At 39.6% G+C, this 25,981-nt stretch overlaps 1 protein-coding gene across 1 annotated transcript in view; it reads right to left on the bottom strand.

Moving 5' to 3' along the window:
- GUCY2C (guanylate cyclase 2C) overlaps positions 1-25,981 on the bottom strand; it is a 93,784-nt gene that overhangs the window by 42,641 nt on the left and 25,162 nt on the right. Inside the window, exons 4-12 of the mRNA XM_047785758.1 lie at positions 25,428-25,441; positions 25,290-25,303; positions 23,613-23,868; positions 21,288-21,409; positions 19,250-19,346; positions 15,807-15,924; positions 14,144-14,279; positions 8,106-8,191; positions 5,438-5,549 (exon numbers count right to left, since the gene is read on the bottom strand). Coding sequence (XP_047641714.1) covers positions 5,438-5,549; positions 8,106-8,191; positions 14,144-14,279; positions 15,807-15,924; positions 19,250-19,346; positions 21,288-21,409; positions 23,613-23,868; positions 25,290-25,303; positions 25,428-25,441 — 955 coding nt within the window. The remainder of the gene's footprint in view (positions 1-5,437; positions 5,550-8,105; positions 8,192-14,143; positions 14,280-15,806; positions 15,925-19,249; positions 19,347-21,287; positions 21,410-23,612; positions 23,869-25,289; positions 25,304-25,427; positions 25,442-25,981) is intronic.

The following is a 25,981-nucleotide window of genomic DNA, read 5'->3' as shown; positions in this document are numbered from 1 at the left end:
GGTTTGATCCCTAGCCCAGGAACTTAGGCATGCCACAGGCACAGCCAAAAGAATATAAGAAATAAACAGAAAATATCTAAAATTGAGAAATCAAGAAAGGCATGCATATTATTTAGAAATATGCAAATACTAAAAGCAGAAGGGAAGAAACACCATGGATACAGAGGTGGGACAGGGCACACTCACTTTCTAGTATGAATATTTCTGCTTTTGGATTTTAAAATCATGTGCATGAATTTTTCTTCAAATAAAAATATAACTAATGAAGGTGCCCCTGGAATGCCAAGACTCCTTATTAAAGTAGCACCTCAACAACTCACACTGTATTCTCTCTCCCAGCCCCGTGATATAGACCCTTGGGGGTGTGGCCCATGTCCTGCTTGTTCATCTGACACCTTTAGCACAGAGCATGAGGCCTGGTACCTTGTAACCTATCAATAAAAAAAAAAATGCTTGAATAAATCGAAAATTGAATAAACACTTGGCCCTGCTCATCTCACTGTCTGAAAAGAGGCAGGGAAAAAGTGCCCAAATGTTAGTTTATGTAAATAAATTCATATTAAAAAATCTCGTGTGCTATTAGACTTAGCTCACATGTCACATGTATTTTTAAACTGTTTTTGTTTCATCGCATTATATCCTTCTACTGAACCAGTCATTTATCTCTGAGATGGAAGGTTTAGTAAGGTTGATACTTCAACACTTTTCTATAAGGGATGAAGTTGAAGGATTTATGTTTTGCTAACTTATAACTTTGCCTCTGCTTGTTATTTTGTTTTCTGCCTAGGGGACTATTTAACAGTGAAAATGTGAGCTTTGGATTTCTCTTCCCATCAGGACATAAATAAATGATTCCCTTGAAGGTGGAGCTGCATTGTGGGCATACTGACATTGGCGAATTCCATTAATTAATGTAATCCTCACTTTCATCCCCATCACCACTATCCACCCCCATGCTCCTCCCAGCCCCACACAAAAAAACAACAGTGAATATGAGAAATACAGTTTCAACTGGGCAGATGATTCTACTCCGCAGTCTCCTAAAATCACCCACCCTCTAGACTGGAGCATGAGTGAGAGGAAACACCTGCTGGACCCTTCGCCCCTCTCAATTCCTATCTGCTTCCCATAGTGTGAACATCACACTGCACGAAATAGAATTGTGATATTCAAATATACTATACGCTATTTAAATATGGTAATTTTAAAATCAACATGCTTTTCAGTTTTGCTTGTTAGATAAGCCACAGCATCACATCAGTTCTAAGGCTAGGCTTCTGCTACCTTCTGGGGCTGCTGTGGTATCACATTCTAATTAATTGTATTCACTGTGTATGGAGATTGAGTTTATAACTCCAAGGTGTCATATGGCGTAATTGTTGGAAAGAACTTTGAGATCAGTTAACAAATCTCCTGACTTAACAGAGGAAGATACTCATACTTAGAGAAGCAAACTGACTAAAATTAACACCGTCTAGATTAGGGCTGACTAGACCACATGCGTCCTTATTTCATATTGTCTTTCCTTCATTCCTTCTTTCCTTCCTTCTTTCTTCCTTCATTTCCTCCTCCTTTCCTTTATTTGTTCCTTCTTTCCTTCTTCCCAAGGCACTATGTTGGGGCAAAAATTGGACCCTGCATGAATATGGTGTCTGGCAGAAAAAGGTATAAATAAATATGATGTAAATAACATGCTAGAAGTTCTGGTCTAATAAGGGTGAGATCAGTAACCTCCTGAGATGTTAAGAAAAAGCTTAGGAAAGGTGAAATCCGAGTTAAATGTTGAGGATGAGTGGTGGTTGGCCAGTCATGTGGGGAGTGATAAATTTTAGTCAGAAGGAATAGCATCAGTAAAGATGACTTACATGTAGTTGCAAGACCTTTTCTTTAAGGAAGTAGGAGAAAGTTGAGAGAACAGGGAAGGGATTTCAGGTTAAGATGAAAAATAAGGATGGGGGAGTTCCCGCTGTGGCTCAGCGGGTTATGACGAACCCAACTAGTATCCATGAAGCCTCGCTCAGCGAGTTAAGGATCAGTCCGGCATTGCCATGAGCTGTGGTGTAGAGTAGAAGACGTGGTTTGGATGCTAAGTTGCTGCGACTGTGGGTATAGGCCGGCAGCTGCAGCTCCAATTTGATCCCTAGCCCAGGACATTCCATATGCCTCAGGTGCAGCCCTAAAAACCAATAAATAAATAAATAAATAACACCAACAAAAAGAACAACAACAACAAAAAAAAGAACAAAAAAAAAAGGATGGATAAGTAGGAAGAGCTCAGACATGTGTGCTATTATAATAAGGTATTTGGACTCTACTCTGCAGGTAAAGTGGAGCTGCCAGTCAACATTAGCAATAGTTGGGGAACATGACTGGATTTTCACCATCATTCTGGTGGCAGTGTCAGTTGGATGGGAGATGGGCAGGAGGCAAGACTAAGGCAGGAAGACAGTTGGATGTTATGTTCCTGTAACCCCGGAGGTGATGGCGAAAGCTTGGGTGATGGTCACAGATCAAATCCGCATTGTCCACTGCACTGCCCCAGGTGCTTAGAACACGGCTGGTCCTAAGTCAATATTTGTCAAATGAATGAAAAGACAGTGATGGAATGATCTCCAGATGACAGGTTCCATTACCCAGGTGGCAGTTGTGTCCACAGATGAAAGACCAGGCATGAATACCTTATTCATATACAATTTGAAAGATGGAGTTACTTATTTGTAAACTAAATGTAACAGTTAAAAATGAAAAGCTCTACACCAGCGGAATTTTCTAGTTAACTGAGGATGAAGCAAAGTTGCCCAGGATGAGGTAACGTCCCTGTTCTATGTAATATAAATATGGAATGTGCTCTCTTTTGGGTAAATAATGAGAGCTCTCTCAAAAATCACTTTTTGAAAAGTTCAGTACTTTACAAAGTACAGACTTTTTGTTCATAACCAAAATATCTAAACTCTTAAAAAATATGTTAAAAATAAAAACCTAACTCTGTCATGGAGGGCTATAATTAAGGAAAGAGGAAAATAATTTTAACTCAAAAGTTACAAAAGAAGAAGTAGAGAGTTGCAGAAGCCTGGGAAAGAGATACATTTCAGAAGTTCAAGTTTGGTTTAAATCTGGGAGGCTTGAAAATGGTTCTAGAGATAACTTTTTTAAAAAGCTTGCTACAGAAAATAAATCAACTTTTAAAAGTAAATGACAGTAAATCTGAGGCATTCCCATTGTGGCTCAGTGGTAAGAAATCCGACTACTATCCGTGAGGATGTGGGTTCAATCCCTGGCCCTGCTCAGTGGGCTTAAAGATCTAGCATTGCCATGAGCTATGGTGTAGATTGCAGACTTGGCTAAGATCTAGCGTTGTGTAGGCTGGCGGCTGTAGCTCTGATTCGACCCCTAGCTTGGGATTTTCCATATGCCACAGGTGAGGCCTTAAAAAGAAAAATAATAAAAAAAAAAAAATAGAGAGTAAATGACAGTAAATTACAAGTCAGCTCAGCATTGCTTGTGGTTTGGAAGAATGGACTCCCCTCCCTCCCTCTTTGCTTTAGGCAACTACTTGTGCCTACTGGATACAAACAGGGGGATCACCTGTAACCAGTCTGACTCATGGAACAAAAGAATACTAGAAACAAAGTTATACATCTGACATAAACAAGTACATTCAGTCAGAACTATTCTCTTCAAGTCAGATCAACCTTTCAGTTAAGAGTTTCTGCCTGTAAAACAGAGCTAGATAGAAATATTTCTAATTTATAATTTTTAATATTTTTAGATGGTAAATTAATACATTCATTGTGGAAAATTTGGAAAATTAACGCAAATATAAAAAGCAAAGAAAGATCTATGATAGTATTACTTGGAGGCACTGTTAACAATCTAGCGTATTAAGGGAGTTCCCGTCGTGGCGCAGTGGTTAAGGAATCCAACTAGGAACCATGAGGTTGCGGGTTCGATCCCTGCCCTTACTCAGTGGGTTAAGGATCCGGCATTGCCATGAGCTGTGGTGTAGGTCGCAGATGCAGCTCGAATCCCGTGTTGCTGTGACTCTGGCGTAGGCTGGCGGCTACAGCTCCCATTCAACCCCTAGCCTGGGAACCTCCATATGCCGCGGGAGCGGCCCAAGAAATGGCAAAAAGACAAAAAAAAAAAAATCTAGCGTATTTTTTAACAGTCTTATTTCTATGCATTGCTTTACAAAGTTAGAATCTCACTAAAAAAGCTGTATTTTCCTATTACTTTACATTATACCTTTTCTCATGTCACTTAAAACTTTTTGTAAACAATTATTTTTAATCAGTAGCATGATACTCCATTTATGAGTATATGTATCATCATTTTCTAAGTCAATTTATTAACAGTGTTTCCACATTTTTTTGCTTCTTTGGGCATAAATATTTGTCCAAATTTAAACTTTTTTTCCTAAAAATAGATTAGTAACATGGAATTACTTACCATTCACTGTGGAAAGCCTTGGCCAAGCCAGCCATGGGCAGACTGTCCTGAGACCTTGTTGCCCAGGAGATACGTGGCTGGTCCTGGCCAGTGATGGTCAGTATTATACAGACACATTGAAAGTTGCACAGGGGAAGGCCGGGCCATGTTAGGATTTAATGGGAACTCAAGTTAAGTGGGTAACCATCATTATGACCCAAGTATGTCTCCTCTGAGGGATGGGGACAGTTTAGAGTCCATGCTCAATGACTACCCTTCAGCCTGATGACATCAGGTATTCCTTGCTGAAGTAAGTATTTCTTGAGTTAACAGCAGTAAAATGTAAATGGAGTGAGAAAATATGTCTCTGTGTTCATTTTGCCAATTGCCAAACCTAGTTTTATTTATTCCGCCCCCCCTTTTTTTTGAACTTTTTGAACTGCACCCGAGGCATATGGGAATTCCCAGGCTTGGGGTCAAATTGGAGCTGCAGCGGCCAGCCTACACCACAGCCACATCAATGCGAGATCTAAGCCACGTCTGCGACCTACACCACAGCTCATGGCAATGCCAGATACTTAACCCACTGAGCAAGACCAGGGATTGAACCCTCGTCCTCATGGATACTAGCCAGATTGATTTCTTCTGCACCCCAAGGGGAACTCCCAAACCTAGTTTTCTATAGGATAACTTTTGTTAAAGGGGAGGTAGGACTCATATTAGATAGGTGTAGCTAAATCAGAATGGGAGATTTTCAGTGTTTAATCAGAACTGTAGTATCATGCATTGGGCAGAGAAGTAACGTCCACAACCACAAACTTGGCATATCAAATTCAGACAATAAGCAAAGCAAAACAAAATCTAATTCAGACAATAAGAAAAACAAAACAAACTTATTATTTGTTTTATTGTTTATGCAATTGCACTAATTAATTGCATAAACCATAGAATTCACTATCCTTACCAAAAAGCAATTTTAAGGCAAGAAAATTCACGAAGGATATCTTACCCCGGCCTGGAATATCATTAGGAAGTTTGTGGTTCTTCCAGATGAATGTGGGGCTCTTATCCACCGGGTTTGTATAGTTTTTGCGGGTATCATAGGTCAAAAGGACCTTGTACTGTGTCAGGGCATGAAAAAAAGAAGATGAACAGAAAAAGACATGTTAGAATGACTTCTGATGAGATTGACTATCCTGCCCCGTGACATTTGAATTTCACAGTAATACTTCTCACTCAAAGTAAATGTTAAGCAGCTGGGAGCTAGTTAGGATCCATTCAGTTCTCAGTGTGAACATGAATTTAAGCTCCACACAGGCTGATTCGTTTTCTGTTTTTTTCATGACTATACACCATGTCCAACCAAGATTCTTTGGGTCTTCAGGAAACTAGTTCAAATCTTACATTTTACAAATGTTAAAAGAGAGGCAAGAAAAATTAAACGGCTACCTCCAAGTCACATGAAAGGGAGGCACCAGTGTTTTCCACAATATTAAGTTGCTATTGAAAATGATGGCTTGAGAAAAATGCACCTCATCCGTTATCCATATTTATACACATCAAGGGGCTCCTAGAAAATTCTATATTTCTTAAATTCTGTCAGTTACATAATTTTCAAATATCTTCTATCTCTATGCTCCAGTGTGCTTTCTTATATATGACACTACTTAGGTTTCTAAGATAAAAGATCTCTTATTCAAGTAATCTGCCAATGGAAATGTTACTATATCCTTAAATTACTGCTGCATATATCGAATCAACTTTGTAAGCGACATATGGAAAATGACCGTCCTTCTAAATTCACCACCACTCCCTCAAAACATTCTGGACAAAAGTTCTACATCCTCAAAACTATACTCTTATTTTGAAGGCAAAACATACACTTGCAAATTGTGAGGATAGGAAATATCTTATATATTAGAGGCTGATAGATTATCTCTTTACTGAGAGCTACTCTGGTTAGGGAATAACATATAAGTAGCCCCAGATTTTGAGAATTAATCCCTGTTTTCCCTATATGTACATATTATACAGCATAAGTTATGGCATTATTTTTAAAAGTTCAGCTAGATTTGCCTTCAGGGAGAGTAAGTACATAGAACTTTTTTCTCTTAAAGAGCACTCATGAAGCTGACAAGAGATCTCACGCATGTATCTGCTTCTCTCCAAGGGAGGCAAAGGCAAGATTCCAGATGCAAATAACTTAGAGCATGTAGTTGTTACAGAAGTATTGAGCGGATCTCATTTTAAGGTATTCCCAAGTTATGATGCCAAATACAACAATATACTAAAGGTTCAATATCACTAAAACAATGTAACTAAAAACTATGGATTACTTTTCTGAAATGCTGCCCCCTCCCACACACCTGGAACTTCTGATTTAATGTTCTCAATCTGAGCATCTTTTTCTCTAGCATTCCACATTTTCCACTATAGATGTCTTTTGCAAAGCCAGGTCAATCTATATGCTCAATGTATTAGTTAGGGATGTCATAATGCTCACGTTGGAAAATTATATGAAAAAATGAGTAAATTTTTAAAGTATATTCCTGGTTATGTCAGCACCCAATCTCAAAGAAAAAAAGGCTTTCAACTGACCATTAAGTTGGTTAGAACAGTAGCTTCTAGTTTGCGATGAGACAATTCTGGATGACATAAAGACAGGTTTGAAATTAAATGCTCATCAGCCTTCAACTATATGCCAGATAAGAAGCTAAGCACAGGAGACATGAAGAAATGAGATTCACTCCTTTTCTTTAAAGAACCTACTACGTAGGTGTGTGACTATATATACACTATGTCCATATAGTGTGTGAATATAAAGCATAATATTAGGCGGTGGTTTATATATGCCAGAGGGATTACACAATTGATGATTTTCATGAGACTTCAAAGGGAGAGAACAGTGAAAGTTTCACTGAAATTTCCAGTTGTAAAAATGAATAATGCCATTTGCAGCAACATGGATGGAACTAGAGACTCTCAAACTAAGTGAAGTAAGTCAGAAAGAGAAAGATAAATACCGTATAATATCACATATTTGGAATCTAATATAAAGCACAAATAAACCTTTCCACAGAAAAGAAACTCATAGACTTGGAGAACAGACGTGGTGTTTCCAAGGGGGAGGGGGAGGGCCTGGAATGGACAGGGAATCTGGGGTTGATAGATGCAAACTATTGCCTTTGGAGTGGATAAGCAATGAGATTCTGCTGTATAGCACTGGGAACTACATCTAGTCACTTTTGATGGAGCATGATGGAGGATAATGTGTGACTGGGTCACTTTCTATACAGTAGAAAATTGATAGAACACTGTAAACCAGCTATAGTGGAAAAAATAAAAATCATTAATAAAGAATTTTTTTTAATGAATAAATGCTTCTTAGGAGAAAACTGCCATCTTCTCATATCCCATTAATAGTCCATTCTTTGTGTCTTCTGGGTGGGTATTTTTTATATAGTACATGGAGTAGATATTCTGCATACAAAGTTCTATGGGTCAAAATGTTTAAGGACTGCAGTCCCAAGGGGGGGGGTGATAATTATAAATCTGAATAAATGAAATTATAGATTCCAAACATGGCTTCTCTAATTCCTTTCTCTATTAATTGCCTTCCCAGATGACCCACCCCATCCCATCACTTAAACCCAAGTTCCTGATAAGACGTCACATACTTTGCTGGTGTCCACAGAGGTGTACAGGAGAAACATAGTATTGTCAATATCCCCACAGTTGTCCAAAGTCACAGGACCCATGTGCCCTAGGGCAAAATCAGAAAGAGTTAGAGGCCATTGTTGACTTCTTGACTGACTGAAAGACCAGTTACATCCTGACAGAGGGTATCAGATAGGTTCAAATTGCTCTATTTTATTGAAAAATTGTTGACCTTAATGATATAATCAGAGGGCCTCTGGATTGATTATTGGCCCTGAGATCTCTGAAGGATATTTTTATGAGAGATGATATATAGTTGAGAGGAAAACTTGTTTTCATTGAATTTAGGATGCTGATCCTAAATGTAATCTTCCAATAGATTTCTCTTGATTATTAATGATAAGTTGTTTTCTAAGAGTATTTATCTATCAATGGCACAGTGTGTAGTCACTCCACAATCTAACTTAAATTGTAACCTAGATTGTAAACCATCACTATCATTTATTAGCTGAACACATCAAGAAAATTCATCTCTTTCTGTCTCAGTTTTCTCATCTATGAGATTATAGCTGTATAGGATGAGCCTATGAAGTGGCTGTTTAGGTAAACAAACAAAGACAACAACCCCCCCCCCCAAATATCAACAATTTCATGTGGTCCAATCTAATAGCTAATATTTATTTTGTGTTTACTGTACCAGGCTCTGTGCTGAGTGCTTTATATGCATTTATCATTTTATTCTTTCCCAAATACCATGACATAGAAGCTGTCATTATTTCTGTTTTACTGATGAGAAATCTGAGGTCAGAAATGTTAAATAACTTGCTCCAGGTTAAAGGTACAACTAGCAGGTGGCTAACTGCTGCTTGGGATCACAGACGTGCAGGCAAAAAGTGGCAGCCACTGTTGTTGCACCTCCCCCCACTGTTGAAACCCTTCCCCCCTCTGCTGATAGGACTCCCAGAGGATGTGAAAGGTTGGTGTCCCCTCACTCCTACTTCATTTTTCTCTTTTTTCCCTTTAAACCAGACAACTATGATTAGAATACTCAAGCAACTACATATATGAGGGAAATTAGAAACTGACTACACATGCCTAGGAGAAGGCTCAGAAAAGACCTGAGAAGACCTTAAGTTTCCATTTCAGGCTGATCCTAAGCAGAGACAGCCTACAATAACATAAACAAAAACAAAAGCTAGCAAACCCTGGGGAGTAGGAAAATTCCCCATTCGCCATATGATTTTCAGGATTACCACATTATGAGATTCAAATGTTCAATTTTCAACGACAACAACAAAATCACAAAGCATACAAAAAAGCAGGAAAGTATAGTTCGTTCAAAAGAAAAAGAAAAAAACAGTGGAAGTGGAAGCTGAAAAAGACCTGATGGCAGATCTGCTAGATAAAAGGCTTTAAAACAACTTCTTAAAGTTACTGGAAGAACTAAAGGAAGAGATGGATAAATTCAAGAAAATAACATATGAGAAACATGTAAATATTAATAAAAAGATTGAAAATCTAAAAAAGAAGCCAGAAAGAAAAACTGGAGCTCAAAAGTATTAGTAACTGAAATAAAGAAGCAAAGGCATACTTGAGCAGGCAGAGGAAAGAATTAGTGAACTTTTTTCCTTGAAAATGCTTGACAATAATGCAGAACGATTATACATAGCAAACACCTTCAAAATTTAAACCCTTTAAACATTTAACTTTTCAGCATTAATATGTACAAATGCTATTACAGGAGTGGGGTGAGGCAGGGTGAGAATGGTGGATTACAGCCTCCATAGGGATCAGGGTATCGACAGTGTTTTGTTTTTTGTTTTTGGTTTTTTTTTTTTGTCTTTTTGCCATTTCTTGGGCCGCTCCCGCGGCATATGGAGGTTCCCAGGCTAGGGGTCTAGTCGGAGCTGTAGTCACCGGCCTACGCCAGAGCCACAGCAATGCGGATCCGAGCCGCGTCTGTGACCTACACCACAGCTCACGGCAATGCCGGATCCTTTAACCCACTGAGCAAGGGCAGGGACCGAACCCGCAACCTCGTGGTTCCTAGTTGGATTCGTTAACCACTGCGCCACGATGGGAACTCCCGAGTGTTACTTTTAAATTATAGTATACCAATTTCATTCAGAAAATGGAAATTATCAAATCCGAAGAACAGAAAAAAAAAAAAAAAGATTGAAGAAAAGTGAACAGAAACTAAGGGACCTATGAGACATGATCAAGCAGACCAACACATGCGTTGTGGAAGTCCCAGGAGAAGAGAGAGAAGGGTAGAGAGAATGCTTAAAGTAATAATGGTGCAGTGGAGACAAATTTGTCTAGTATCCATGAGGATGCAGGTCCGATCCCTGGCCTTGCTCAGTGTGCCAGTCATCCGGCGTTGTTGCCATCTGTGGTGCAAGTCGAAGACTCAGCTTGGATCCCCTGTTGCTGTGGCTGTGGCATAGGCCAACAGCTGTAGCTCCAATTCAACCCATAGCCTGGGAACTTCCATATGCCGTGAGTGCAGCCCTAAAACAACAACAACAACAACAAAAAGGCAAAAAATAAAAAGTAATCCAATTATATGATGTCTATAAAAGATTGTTTCAATCCAAAGATACAAATGGGCTTTAAAGTGAAAGGATGGAAAAGGACATTCAATGTAAATAGTAACCAAAAGACAGCAGGGGTGGCTGTTCTAATATCAGATATAATAGATTTTAAACCAAATAAATTTATAAGAGGCAAAGAAGGACATTCATTACATATTACTAAAAGGTTTAATATAGCAAAATATATGACAATTTTAAACATTAACAGATTAATAAAATATATGAAGCAAAAGTTGGCACAAAGTAAACCGTTCCACTATAATAGTTAGAGATTTCATTATTTCACTCTCACTAATAGATAGAATAACAAGACAGAAGATAAGTAAGGAAACAGAGGAATTGAACAAAACAATAAACCAATTAGCTATAACAGACATATACAGACACTCTTCCCAACAATATAATGCACATTTTTCTCAAGGGCCATAGGACATTTTCTAGGATAGACCCTATGTTAAGAAACAGATTAAGTCTCAATAGATTTTAAAAGGTAACTATCATAAGAAGTACCTTCTATGACCCCAATGGGATGAAGTAAGAAATCAATAACAGAAGGAAAACCAGAATATTCACCAGTTTATAGAAATTAAACAGCACACTTTTAAACAACCAATGGATCAAAGAAGAAATCACAATAGAAAATTTTAAAAACCTAGAGATAGGTGAAAATAAAAGCATAAAACACCAAAACTTACGGGACACACACAGTGAAAACAGTGCTAAGGGGAAATTTATAGTTATAAATACTTGCATTAAAAAATAACAATGATTGCTAACAATCTAAGTTTACAACTTAAGAAACTACATAAAGAAGAACAAATTAAATCCAAGACTAGCAGAAGGAAGGATGTTATAAAGACTAGAGCAGAAATAAATGAAATAGAGAACAGAAAATCAATAGAGGAAATCAATGAAACCAAAAGTAGGTTCTTCAAAAAGATCAACAAAATTGACAAACTCTTAGGTATAAGGAATAAGAAAAAAAGAGAGAGAAGACTCGAATTACTAAAATCATAAATGAAAGTAGGGGAGTTCCTGCTGTGGCAAGCTGAAACGAATCCGACTAGGAACCATAAGGTTGCGGTTTCCATCCCTGGCCTCACTCAGTGGGTTAAGGATCCAGTGTTGCTGAGAGCTATGGTGTAGGTCACATACTCAGCTCGGATCTGGCATTGCTGTGGCTGTGGTGTAGGCCAGCAGCTGTAGCTCTGATTTGACCCCTAGCCTGGGACCCTCCATATGCTGTGGGTGCAGCCCTAAAAAGCAAAATAAATAAATAAATGAAAGTGGAGGTATGATAACCAATGCTACTGAAATGAAAAGGAATATAAGGGAGTACTATGAGCAATTATATACTAACAAATTGGATAACGTAGATGAAATGAAAAAAAAAATTCTAGAAACACACACTATTGGAACAAAACCATGAAGAAGGCGAAAATCTGAATAGACCTGTAACTAGTAATGAGACTGAATCAATGGTCAAAAATCTACAGGCCTCCCTCCCCTCCAAAAATGGTCCTGAACCTAACGACTGAACCAGCAAATTCTACCAAACATTTAAAAAATAATAAACACCATTCCCTCTCAAACTTTGCCAAAACACCTGAAGAGGGAGAAACACTTTCTAACTTATTCTATGAGGCTAGAATTACTCTAATACCAAAGCCAGAAAATGACACTAAGAAAAAAGAAAACTACACTCAATATTCCTTATGAACAATGATGTAAAAATCCTCAACAAAACACTTATAAACAGAATTCAGCAGCATATTCAAAGGAGTACACAACATGACCAAATAAGATTTATTCCTGGGAGTTCCCGTCGTGGCGCAGTGGTTAACGAATCCGACTAGGAACCACGAGGTTGCGGGTTCGGCCCCTGCCCTTGCTCAGTGGGTTAAAGGATCCGGCGTTGCCGTGAGCTGTGGTGTAGGTTGCAGACGCGGCTCAGATCCCGCGTTGCTGTGGCTCTGGCGTAGGCCAGTGGCTACAGCTCCGACTAGACCCCTAGCCTGGGAACCTCCATATGCCGCGGGAGCGGCCCAAAGAATAGCAAAAAGACAAAAAAAAAAAAAAAAGATTTATTCCTGAAATAAAAGAATGGTTCAACATATAAAAATTAATCACTATAACACAAGAGAATGAAGGAAAAAAACTCATGGTCATATCAATTGATGCATAAAAAATATTTTACAAAATTCTATACTCTTTCATGATAAAATATTCAACAAACTAGTAATGGGAGGAAACTACCTCAATATGATAAAAGTCATGTATGAAAAACCCACAGCAAACATCATGTTCTGTGGTGAAAGACTAAAAGCTTTTCTTCTAAGATTAGGAACAAGGCAAGGATGCCCAATTTCAGCACTTCTACTCAATATAGTACTAGAAGACCTAGCCAGAGCATTTAGGCAAGACAAAAAAGAAAAAAGACATCCAAATCAGAAAGGAAGAAGTAAAATTATCTCTGTTCACAGATAATATGACTTTACACATACAAAACTCACAAAATTTCAACCACAAAAAACCTTTTAGAACAAACAGAGTTCAGCAAAGTAGCAATATACAAAATCAACACACAAAAATCAGCTGTATTTCTATATACTAACAATGAACTATCAGAAGAAAAAAATTAAGAATGTCAATTTCAGGGAGTTCCCATCATGGCTCAGCGGTTAATGAACCTGACTAGTATCCCTGAGGACGCAGGTTTGATCCCTGGCTCTACTCAGTGGGTTAAGGATCCAGCACTGCCAGGAGCTGTGGTGTAGGTCACAGACGTGGCTCAGATCTGGTTTTGCTGTGACTGTGGTGTAGACTGACAGGTGTAGCTCCAATTTGATCCCTAGCCTGGGAACTTCCACATGCTGCGGGTGTGGCCCTAAAAGACAGAAGTTTCCAGAGAGGCTTGTGTGGGAAGGGAATGCTGATCCATGTGGTTTGGAGGAACATGTGTTAGGAATTTTATTTTATTTGTTTACTTATTTTTTATTATGTATTTTGTTGGGAATTTTAGATGGCACTGCTATGAGAGGTTTGGTAGTTAGAGGAGTAACACAGGATCCCTGATCCCTGAAGGACAGAAAGGGAGATAAGGAAGGACCAAAATTAAATTGCAGCTATTTGTCTTCTTGCTGGTGTCCAGAGTCAGGACGTCACTGCCCGAAATGCCCTGTGTGAGCTTGTTGCTAAGTACAGGGACTGAGTTACCTGCTTTCTTTGACATCTAAAGATTCTGAAATTCTGAAGCCTAAACTGGGGTCCAGTCGCCGATTTCACATCCCCAAAGTTCCTGCAATTATGTGTGCCTCCAATTACGTTAAAGGTAGTTAGCTTTGGTCCGTCTATGGCCAAACCCTATCTTTGCTTCACCAAGTCCATCTGCAGGGCCCATATCTCATCAGATTTCTGTAGAAACTGTTAGTTAAGTGCTGTTGTTTGCTCTTAGAAACTGGTACCTTCAAAAGTGATGTTCCTGAAAGCATGAGCAAACTTCGAGGTGGTAACGTCTTCTCTCTTTTGAAGAAATATCTTCAACATGTGTCCAAAGAGCAAGACTCCATTCATGTAGGCGAGAGTGAAACCATTTTTTACCTGAGTGAGAAAGGAAAACCTTAAAATGAGTACCCCCTTCCCCAAGATTCCGATCTTGAGCCTGGAGAAAAATGTCTTGGGGTCAGCAGGTAACTGGAAAGGTAAAGGAATAGTAGGGGAATTGTAGGGATTATATTACAGAAATAACTCTCCTTGAACCAGGGGTCTTTATTGTCTCCATATCGCAATTCTGTCTTCTCTTGGGATCCATAAACTGAGAATTTATGACAAGTAACTTTAAGGAAGTAACTAAAAGCGGCTATGCTGGGAGTTCCCTTTGTAGTGCAGTAGACACGAATCCAACTAGTATCCATGAGGATGTGGGTTTGATCCCTGGCCCTGCTCAGTGGGTTAAGGATCCAGCATTGCCTTGAGCTGTGGCATAGTTTGCAGATGCAGCTCAGATTCCTTGCTGCTGTAGCTGTGTCATAGGCAGGTAGCTGCAGCTTGGATTTGACCCCTAGCCTGGGAACTTCCATATGCCGCAGGTGTGGCCCTGAAAAGCAAATAAAAATAAAATAAAATAAAATAAAAAGTGGCTGTACTTCTTTTCCATGATGATAAAATATTTTTATTTCACCGAGGAAGGACAACATACAGCATTTTCAATTCTTGTAAGTTTTTATATAGAAATAATGCTTTCATTCAGGAGTCAAAAAGAACAACAAAAACAACCCTAGTGCCTTTGAATGTCCTGATGGGGGCAGGAGGAGTTTTGTTTGGATTTCCCTGGGAGGAGGTCCTGATTGGGTGTTAGTTCAAACCACAAATGTCTGCATTGGGAGGAGTTCCTCACAGCTCTCTGGCCCTTGTCATCTCAAAGCTGTTCAGGGGTCCTCAGGACCGACCACTCCTCCCTCCTTGTCCCCCTCCAAAACTGCTCTCAGTTGTCTCTGTGGGTGGAAAGCATCTGATGAATTTGGTCACATTAAGGTGCAGGGACTTGACAAAATCCAATGTGGTATCAGAGTCGGGGGTCCTCATTTAATCAGGACATTAATGATCTGATGTCCAGTGGAGGTTCTCTTTCTGGGACAACTGCTGAACCAGATGGAATGCTGGGATTAGGGGAATAAACCAGGACCGTCCTGGACAAATCTGGACAATGGTCAACCTCATTATACTAAAGGACTAGGAATAGGTATCTCTAGAGGTAGAATGTTGACATTTACGGCCAGCAGAAACTTGCTTTGGGATGCAGGGAACTTCATTTACTTTATATTATTTAATTTCTACCTCCCCAGAGTTAGCAGGGCTTCTTCTGATCTTCCCACACTATCACTGCTCTTCAGATGTTACAGCAGCGTGCAGTGTGGTGCCTGTCTAGAGCCCAGCAGGGACCCACGGTTAAAAGTTCAAATAGCAAGAATCCTGCTCTTCCACACAATTGGTCTCAGTTAACATTTGTTGAGCGAATTGGAGCAAGTGAAAAAAAAATTGCTCATTTGAGAATTTGGGTCCCAAATGAAAGAATGATATCTCACCCTTGACAAAGACAATAATAGTATATATGTGTAGGAAGCTTACCAGTGATAAATCCTTGGAGAAGGAGCTATTTGAGACAGAATTTTCAGGAGGCAGTGTCAGAACCAGAACATTTTTCATATAGTCAGGGGCTGTGACATTGTCCATGAAGTAATGATCACTGTAATTAAAAAGCACAAGTTTCTCATGGAAATTATGTGCCTCCAAAAATATGTCATACATCAGCCTTGAAATAATTTAAAACATTTTTTTTCCTGCAAAACTTTCTACCTTCCCCCAATACGTTTATTTTCTTCTATACCTGCTCCCTTGAATGACAGTACTTAGGCAGCTGTGGTTAACATACACATGCCATCCCAACATAACATGGAAAGGAAGATCAGAACACAGAAGATGTGGGGGGCTCTGGACATGTAAGCTTGCTTGCAAGGCTTGATAACCCATGGTTTATCCCTGGAAACTTTCTTTTCCTTAGATGCTCACAACACTTTAGAGATTTAGAGATATGACAGAGAGAAATTATATGAACTAAAATTACTTTTCAGGTGGTGAAACATAAGCATGAAAAGATTAAAGATCTCTAACACTGTAAGCTTCTTCACATTAGTTTATTGGGTAATCAGCACATTTTGGACCATCAACGCTGTCTGAGATTATGCTACCAACCATATGGATTCCAAGCTTCCTACTCATTTTAATGTTTTAATATGCAAATAATCTAACATGCTTGAACCACTGTAACTAGGATGACCATCATTTAATATTCAAACCGTAGGTGGACACATCTATGTCCTGAGGACTGTGTTCAATTGTTGGCTCATATTATCACATCTCATCCTAACAGCATCCTTATAAAAAGTAGACTTGTTTCTTTTCTTTTTTTTTTGTCTTTTTGCCATTTCTAGGGCCACTCCCTCGGCATATGGAGGTTCCCAGGCTAGGGGTCCAATGGGAGCTGTAGCCACAGGCCTACACCACAGCCATAGCAACGCGGGATCTGAGCCGCGTCCGCAACCTACACCACAGCTCACGGCAACACCAGGTCCCTAACCCATTGAGCAAGGGCAGGGACCGAACCCACAAGCTCAGGGTTCCTAGTCGGATTCGTTAACCACTGAGCCACAACAGGAATTCCCTTGTTTCTTTTTTTAATGCTCATTTTATTTTATCTCTAAAGAATTTTTTTTATTTTTTATTTTTTCCATTATAGTTGATTTACAGTGTTCTGTCAATTTCAAAAGTAGACATTTTAATTCTCATTTTACAAATGAGAAGACTTAATCTCAAGATACTAATAGCCAAGAGCCAAGTGAACCAGAAGTGTCAGTATGAGAATTTGAACTCAAGTTATGTCTCATTTCTAATGAATCTCACGATCTTCCCAAAACATAGCCAGGTGTCCTTAGGGAACAGTGACAAAAGGATGTCAACACTTTGGCAGCTGATGGAGGATTTGTTGAAAATAAAATTAAACCAATATGGTTATACTAAGGCCTCCTTCTGGAAGGCAAAACAGCTATTGAAAGTCATCAGGAGTTCCCATCATGGCTCAGTGGTAACAAACCTGACTAGGACCCATGAGGAATCGGGTTCGATCCCTGGCCTTGCTCAGTGGGTTAAGGATCAGGCATTGCCATGAGCTGTGGTGTAGGTAGCAGATGCAGCTCGGATCCCACATTGTTGTGGCTGTGGCTATGGCCAGCAGCTGTGGCTCCAATTCAACCCATAGCCTGGATATGTCCATATGCCACAGGTGCGGCCCTAAAAAAAAAAAGCAGCCATTAGTTGGTTGCAGGAATAAAATGTTGATAGTTTTGCCCTCTTTCTGTATTCCAGCTAAAAGACTAAGTTAACTAAATCATCTTCATGAACAAGACAGGCCTGCAGTTCCTATGCTTCATTTTTCTTAACACTGGACATGTACATTCAAGGTGGGTGGAATGACTAGGCAAATACGCTACAGCGCAGCAACACTTTTGGTCTGAACTCAGACGGGGAATGATTAATGACCTAGTCATATAAGTGAAGTCATGTGATGTAGCTGGTGGGGCAAGGGACACAGATGTACCAGCAACACCTTTTTAAAGCTTCATCTGACTCTGATATTACCTGGCATAGTTTGTTTGTGGGGTCTCCAACCCTACTAGAAGATGAGTGGTAAAAAAGAGGGGATGTGATCAAAGGTAGTTTCGGTTCCCCAGCATTTTCTCCCCTTAGTCCCAGGGAAGTGCAGAGGTAAAGATCACCACCACCACCCAGTGACTACACCCCCGAGGGCAAAGAATAACTGTGTAAATCAAATTCACTTAACGGGAACTTCCCTCTTACCAAAGGTGGCTGGAGGAAAAATAATCTGCGACCAAAGGCCATTAGCAATTGAAGGTACAGATATGGCCCACATTCGCAGAAATATGATTGGGATATTAGTTGATTTATTACCGCCTGGAAATAGACCTTAAAATAAGGCTCAAGAATAGGATCTTTGAAAGAAATGCAAATCAAAACCATTATGAGGTACCACCTTATACCAGCCAGAATGGCCATCATCAAAAAGTCTACAAACAATAAGTGCTGGAGAGGGTGTGGAGAAAAGGGATCCCTATTACACTGTGGTGGGAATGTAAGTTGGTGCAACCACTGTAGAAAACAGTATGGAGATTCCTCATAAAACTAAAAATAGAACTACCATTTGATCCAGCAATCCCATTCCTGGGCATCTACTCAGAGAAAACCATGACTGGAAAAGACACATGTACTCCAATGTTCATTGCAGCACTATTTGCAATAGCCAAGACATGGAGACAACCTAAATTTCCATCAACAAAGGAGTGGATAAAGACAATGTGGTACATATACACAATGGAATATTACTCAGCCATTAAAAAGGAAAGCAATAACGGCATTTGTAGCAACATAGATGGACCTAGAAATTACCGTGCTAAATGAAGTCAGTTAGACAATGAGACACTGACATCAAATGCTATCACTTACATGTGGAATCTAAAAAAAGGACACAATGAACTTCTTTGCAGAACAGCTACTGACTCACAGACTTTGAAAAACTTAGTTTCCAAATGAGACAGGTTGTGGGGTGGGGGATGCACTGAAGATTTGGGATGGAAATGCTATAAAATTTAGTTGTGATGATTGTTGTACCACTATAAATGTAATAAAATTCATTGAGTAATTAAAAAAAAAAGAACAGGATCTTTGTTGAATGGGCATGTGGGTTTAATGGGGTTTTCATAAACCTTCTATATTTAAACATGGTAGTGATGTCAAAGGCAGACAGACATCTCTGCTAAGTCTGTAACTAAATAAGAAGGAGGGTGTGATAAAGAATAAGTGAAACAGGTTAAGATGTTATCTTCATACTGAATCCCATCTGAGGCTGTGCAGAACAGAAGAAAAGAGAATGTCTTCTGGATATCCTTAGAGTATTTCCTTTCTGAAAGGAGAAGTGTTCTTTCAAATATTATACCTACTTGAATAAATCCACTAGAATAATGACGGTGTCTTCAGCCACTGCCCGGCCACCCTTGAGGGTGTGGACGGTTTCTGGTGCACCACACATAATAATGACTGGAAAGAGAGCAAGATAAGGAGTCCACTCACAAGCAGGAAAGGAACCAGGTGCCTGAATTTGAACCCAGTAAGTCCATGCTACATTCATGTCTTATGATTAACACCAATTCTTCATATCACTCCCCTCCCCCTCATTTTTTTTTCTTTTTCTTTTTTAATTAATTAATTAATTTATTTATTTATTTGTCTTTTTGCTATTTCTAGGGCCGCTCCCGCAGCATATGGAGGTTCCCAGGCTAGGGGTCGAATCAGAGCTGTAGCCGCCAGCCTACGCCAGAGCCATAGCAATGCGGGATCCCAGCCACGTCTGCAACCTACACCACAGCTCACGGCAACGCTGGATCTTTAACCCACTGAGCAAGGGCAGGGACTGAACCCGCAACCTCATGGTTCCTAGTCGGATTCACTAACCACTGAGCCACGACGGGAACTCCCTTTTTTTCTTTTTCATTTACATTCCTAGAAGAGCTGCATGGGAATCTTAAAAAGAATCATCTAGTCCATCTCCTTAATTTTACTGATTTAAGGAGCCAAGACGTCAATGGGATAAAAAAAGCTGGTAGATGACTGAAATAGTTCTGATCTTCAAGTATGGGAGTCGGGTTTAGTACTTATTCCATTAGATGAGGCTGGAGTAATTACAAAAATAATTTTCATTGATAAGTGAAGTGCACTCATCACTTGTAAAGTAGTTGAAAAAGATATAGTATAATTAATGTGAGCATTTCTGAAGGCTTCCTAAGCAACTTCTCTTGTGGTTTTTTTTTGCAGCTTCTTAATGAAGTCAGGGATTTCAGGGCTAGAGTTCCAGTCTGACTCTATAAGCTCTGCTACCACTGCAGCCACATTTCCCAAATGGCTTGGTGAGTAAGATGAGTTGGGGGGAAACTTCATCAGATCTTTCCATATACTGTGTTGTCCAGTTGAAGTGTAAATACTTCAGGGACGTGAATAAGAATGTATTTCTTTTTTCCCCTATCTTGGTCAATGTTTTGCAAATGATGGTGTTTTTTTTTTTTAATTTTATTGGAGTATAGTTGACTTACAATGTTGTATTAGTTTCAGGTGTAAAGAGCAAACTGAATCAGTTTTATAATATACTATAGATTATTTTATATATGTAATATATATAATATATATCATATATAAAGGAGAATGGATACATTATATATATATTATATAATACATCCATTCTTTTTTCCCATATAGGTTTCTATAGAATATTAAGTAGATTTCAAATGGTGGGTTCTTAATATGGCAAATGATGTTTTGAGTGATAGCAGAAAATCCTGCCAAGCAGGAACCTTTCCTCGCAGAAAATTCCACACTTGATTTCTTTTGCTTCTGATATGTTCTTATTTGTAAAAAGAATTCTGTGTAAACTGAAATAAATCACCTAATAACTTAGCAAGAATGACTTTATCCCTTTAGGCTTTCACACTTAGTTTATAACTGAGAGATCACTGGGCAGGTGAACTACAGATAGATTAAAGCAAAGTGAGACAAATGCAGCTTACCTTGTAATTTTGCCTAAGGCTAAATACGTCTGCTTGGTTATCAGGGGGCCAGGGTTCAGAGCATTTGAGGATTAGTCACAAATCCAATAATATATTGGGTTGTGGTGAATTGAAAAAAGCAGCTTACTGATGGTGGACCTTGATATCGTTTTAATTTATAAAAACTGGATTTTAACATCAGCATTACTTTCATGATGTTAATCTGGTTTGCTCAACACTACTAATTTCTCTCAGAGGATAGAGTTCCAATAAATGAAAGTTGCAATGTAATAGAGTTGCATGTGGCTACAGAACTCCCCAAATATAAAAAACATTCAGAGGTTTGATGAGAGCTCTGTGGTGGGAGCTTTGTCAAAGTGACTTATAGGGAAGTGGTAGTTGTGAGGAAGTAGCTGGCAAAAAAATTTTCATGTCTTCTCACCATTGCTTTTCCTGTTCTGGTCCATTAAGATATTCTGAAACTCCTCATTTCCTCTCAGCATCTCCTTGAAGCTAAGTTTCTGAGAAAAATAGGAAACTCCAGCCTCCAGAGCATTGAGGTACCTAGAACATGAAAAAAAAAAAAAAAAAAAAACCCAGAAGCTCTAAGAAATCAACTTAGTTTTCTTCATGGCTTTCCCTGTTGTTTGCTGTTTACGGATCTGTCCAATTTTGTTCATCTAAAATTCATTTCCACCATTAACACAATAGACAACACACACCATAATACTAATGGTTAGGACTATGGACAGCTAATTCAGGGAAGTTTTAGGGAATCTTCATAATAGTAGTAGACATTTGACAGATCCCTTATAATGGCATCTTGCTATTTGCTGAAGGAAGGCTATTCTGCTCTAGTCCCATTACTGCAGATAAACTGATATTTTTGAATTAATAGTACAAAAATTCAGAGTTTATAGGAACAATTTCTCCTCCTGTGTGAACCAGATTTTCATGTGGTCTAGGTTCACTCCAGAGTTTATAGGATGAGGCGCTCCCATCATGGCGCAGCAGAAACGAATCCAACTGGGAGCTGTGAGGTTGCGGGTTCCATCCCTGGCCTCACTCAGTGGGTTAAGGATCTGGTGTTGCTGTGGCTGTGGTGTAGGCCGACAGCTACAGCTCCGATTAGATCCCTGGCCTGGGAACCACCGTATGCCGCGGGTGCGGCCCTAAAAAGACAAAAAAAAAAGGCAAAATTTCTAGGATGAGGTCTTAGGGAAGACTCTGTCCCCAGTGGTACCCCATTTTATTCTTTGGCAGAGAGAGACTGCCGATGATGCCCTCAAGAGATGCTTTCTGCCACCTTTGCCGGCATCATGTGAACCTTGTGATTTTATTTTTGCTGTGCTGCCCACTATCCTGTTCTCCCCACCACCTGTATGCCTCTGAAAAGTTGGGAGAGAAATCATTTCTAACTTGTAGGACAGGCAGGATTCATGTTCTCTGCTATCACATCTTGCACAGTAATGTGACAACACTTACTTCGTTACCATTTTCCTTTTCTCTAAAATGGAGCTCAGAGTACTTGTTCCCTTTTCTTTAGAGGGTTTCCTGTAGGGAATCAATAAGGCTAATGTGAAAGTACTTTGAAAACTAGAAATAGTGGTGCATATGCAATGCATGTTGATTATATTTAATGACACTATGTTTCTTTTGGCCCTTTGCTTTCATTTATTTATTTGTTTATTTTAAATTATTTTTATGGAAGCAAATTGTTCATCAAAAACATGTTTACTGTTAGGTCACCTATGCATTTGGGAAGAATTAGAAAAAAAATGTAATCAATGTATTTACCAGCACATGAACACTTCATGCCAGTCACACCAAGGCAACGAAAGAAATCAAATCAGTGTTAACTAACAAACTCTAAGAGAAAATGCAATCTCAAGATATGTAACACATGCCATGTGATTCCTTTTTACTAATGTGAAACATTGGTTGCACACTTTATAGAATAAATGTTCTTTATTCCAGTGAATCTAACGATCTCTTATCCTAAAACTGTCAACCTTGACGTCGCATTCTCCTTCTTAGGTTACTGCATTCTCGTAATTAATAACGGTTTGGGTAGAGATCAGGAAGAAAAGTGTGGCCACCTTGAATAACTCTGTGTACTCTTTTTGTTTTTGTCTTTTTTGGGGGGAGGGGCCCGCACCCACGGCATATTGAAGTTCCCAGGCTAAGGGTCAAATCAGAGCTGTAACTGCTGGCCTATGCCACAGCCACAGCAACATAGGATCCAAGCAATGTCTATGACCTACACCACAGCTCATGTCAATGCTGGATCCTTAACCCACTGAGCAAGGGATTGAACCTGCATCCTCATGGATGCTAGTCAGATTCATTTCCCCTGAGCCCCAATGGGAAATCTTACTCTTTTTAGGAAATAAATATTAGGTAACTTTTCAAACATGTTCTTGGAAATCCATTTTTACCTGTTGCTACTGACTTCGGTCATGAAATCAGTTATACATTTCCAAATGAAATTTCAATTTTTCCTGAAGTTAATAGGCATACCTCAGAGATCTATGCTTAATATATATCTATTTCAAATAGTAGTAACAGACAGCTTTATCTAAATATATTTACAGCTTAAGAATGAAATAGATTAAGTGTAAGCTCTGCACTATCTGTGTGTAGGGAAGTGGGCTAGTGTCCAGTCCTAATGCTATCACTCATGGAAGGGGTGTCTGAGAGTGGTCTGCTAAGAGTTTATGGCTCTCTCCATGCCAAATGCCACAAGGATGTCAATGGTCCCGCTTACCAGAAACAGTCCTCAGACTCCGTACTATTCTTGAAAACATAGGCAGTGTTCCAGGAAAAAGGTTTGAATGGAAAATCATTGACCTTCCAAAAGTCAACCAAGAAGTACATCAGCTTCCTTGCTGGAGACATCAGCCTGGTTAAAGTTTCTTTGTAGTCACAAGACAATCCAAAACTTCCAGCTGAAATCATGGGATAGTTCAAATCTGTGTCAAGGCTAAGCCAGGAGGTAAGAAAGAAATCAATATCAGGATTAACTTCAATAGCACAAATAATATCCTTCTTTAGCGTGTAGGTATAAATAACAAGAATGAAGCAGGGTCTTTCAAGCAATCTTGAATATAGGTTCTAAGCATACTCTAGGTGTCTTTATGTATATGTTGGTTACTTGATTTATTCTAAAATGAGTTGTCATTCAGTTGCCATAACATCTCGGCTTGGACATACGGACTCTGGGCAATAGGGCTGAGAAAACAGACCATGGGCCACCATAGTTACCAGAAATGCTGTAAAGCCCCAAAGATGCCCTCTGCAATTTCCCTCCATGCTTTGCCTTATTTCCAGCTCTTCCCTGGACTACCTTTGAGCCAGATGTCACCTGTGGATTTTACCATGTTCCTTCCCCTGCTCAGACCATGGATCTTCTTGTGGTTCCTTAAACCCATTAAGCTTTATTTCCTATCAGAGTCTTTACAAGTGTCAGAGATGCTGTTCCCCTGTCTCTTTGATAGTTGATTCTTGCTCAAGTCCTAGATTAAATATCTCTTTATCTGCCAGGAGAACTCTCCTTGATACCTAAGACCAGGTAATCACTTGGGAGAGAATCTGTTTAATATCTGTCTCTCCCGTAGACTTCAGGCACCATAAAGGTGGGGATCACACTTGGCTTATTCACCTCAGTGTCTCTGGTCTGCCTGGTTCATATGTGGATGCTTAATATATATTGGATACAGAAAGGAAAAAACGTGCCCTTCCATTTCTGATGCTCCATTGAAAGGTTTCACTGGGTGTCCTGCTTGCATTTAAACTTCTCATAGACAGAGTCAAATGTATCTTTTATTTTTATTTCTCAAAACTGTTCCTTATCTTGGTTTTCTCATTTCTTTTAGTGTTTTGAGATCTCAAACCCTTTTCAACTGCTTTTCGTCTCTCACTCCGACATACAACCATTTTTCAAGTGCTATTGATTCTACCTTTAAATATCCTAAAGGGGGTTCCCATGTGGCTCAGCAGTAACAAACCCAACTAGTATCCATGAGGATGCAGGGTCGATCTCTGGACTTGCTCAGTGGGTTAAGGATCTGGTGTTGCCATGAGCTGTGGTATAGGTCACAGATGTGGCTTGGATCCTGCGTTGCTGTGGCTGTGGTGTAGACTAGCAGCTGCAGCTCCGATTTGACCCCTAGCCCAGGAATCTTCATATGCTGCAGGTGTGGCCCTAAAAAGAAAAAAAAAAATCCTTAAAAGGGATCCTCCATTCGAGTCAACTGTTTTTGTGTTAACTCAGACCTCCTCCTCCCCCATTGGGCTTCCTTCCCTCCGTCTCTCCCAACGAGCTCCAGTCTTTCCTCTACCCTCTTGTCAATTATTTTTCCTAAAGTTGAACTGCTTTCTGATGGCACCTCTGTGCTCAGTCCTTCGTTTCTGATGCAAGTCTAATTAAAAATACTTCCCTCACTCAGAATGCATGACCTCCCCAACACGGCGCTACTGAATTTTTCCAGTTTAGGTCTGTTATTCCCCTATACACCTCTGGTCCTCCAGTTAATAGAGACTTTCACAAACTTCCCACCATTCCCTGCTGCTTGGCTTTTACAGGTACTTCTCCCTCTGCTCGCTGGGATGCTTATCACCTCATCTCTCCCAACTGCAGTTTTGCCCATTCTTCAACACAACTCATACACCATCTCCTTCATGAAGCCTTTCTCCCCTTGGAGCTTAACCTTCCAACCAGAGGGAGCATTTCCTTCTGGGCATCCACAGCACCTTGTCTGTACTTCTCCGATGGAACTTCTCTCACTGCCTTGTATTGGTCACCAAGTGTTCTTGTCACCTTCCCTGTTTCACTCAGTTCTCTCCGCTCTGACACACCCAAAATATGTCTTTGCACATGGAAGTTCCTCATCAATGGGGAACCAATTTTCTCATCCTCCTTTCTCTCTGGGTACCCTTTCCAGCGATATCAATAAACAGTCAGGTGGGGTGAGAGTTGGGAATGAGTGCCAGGAAGAGGAAGATTCTGTATCCATCTGTATTTTGGTCCGGACAATGAGCTCAAAAGGTACTCTGGGGTGTGTCTGTGGTATGTGGTGGGCGTGAGCATCTGAGTCTGTTTGTACAGCAGGTTGGAAAGTGTGAGAAAGAGACTTT

The sequence above is a fragment of the Phacochoerus africanus genome, chromosome 7 (assembly GCF_016906955.1).
Source record: "Phacochoerus africanus isolate WHEZ1 chromosome 7, ROS_Pafr_v1, whole genome shotgun sequence".
Classification (NCBI taxonomy): Eukaryota; Metazoa; Chordata; class Mammalia; order Artiodactyla; family Suidae; genus Phacochoerus; species Phacochoerus africanus.
Note: the sequence above shows the minus strand (reverse complement) of the source record. Positions and strands in the feature narration are given on the sequence as shown.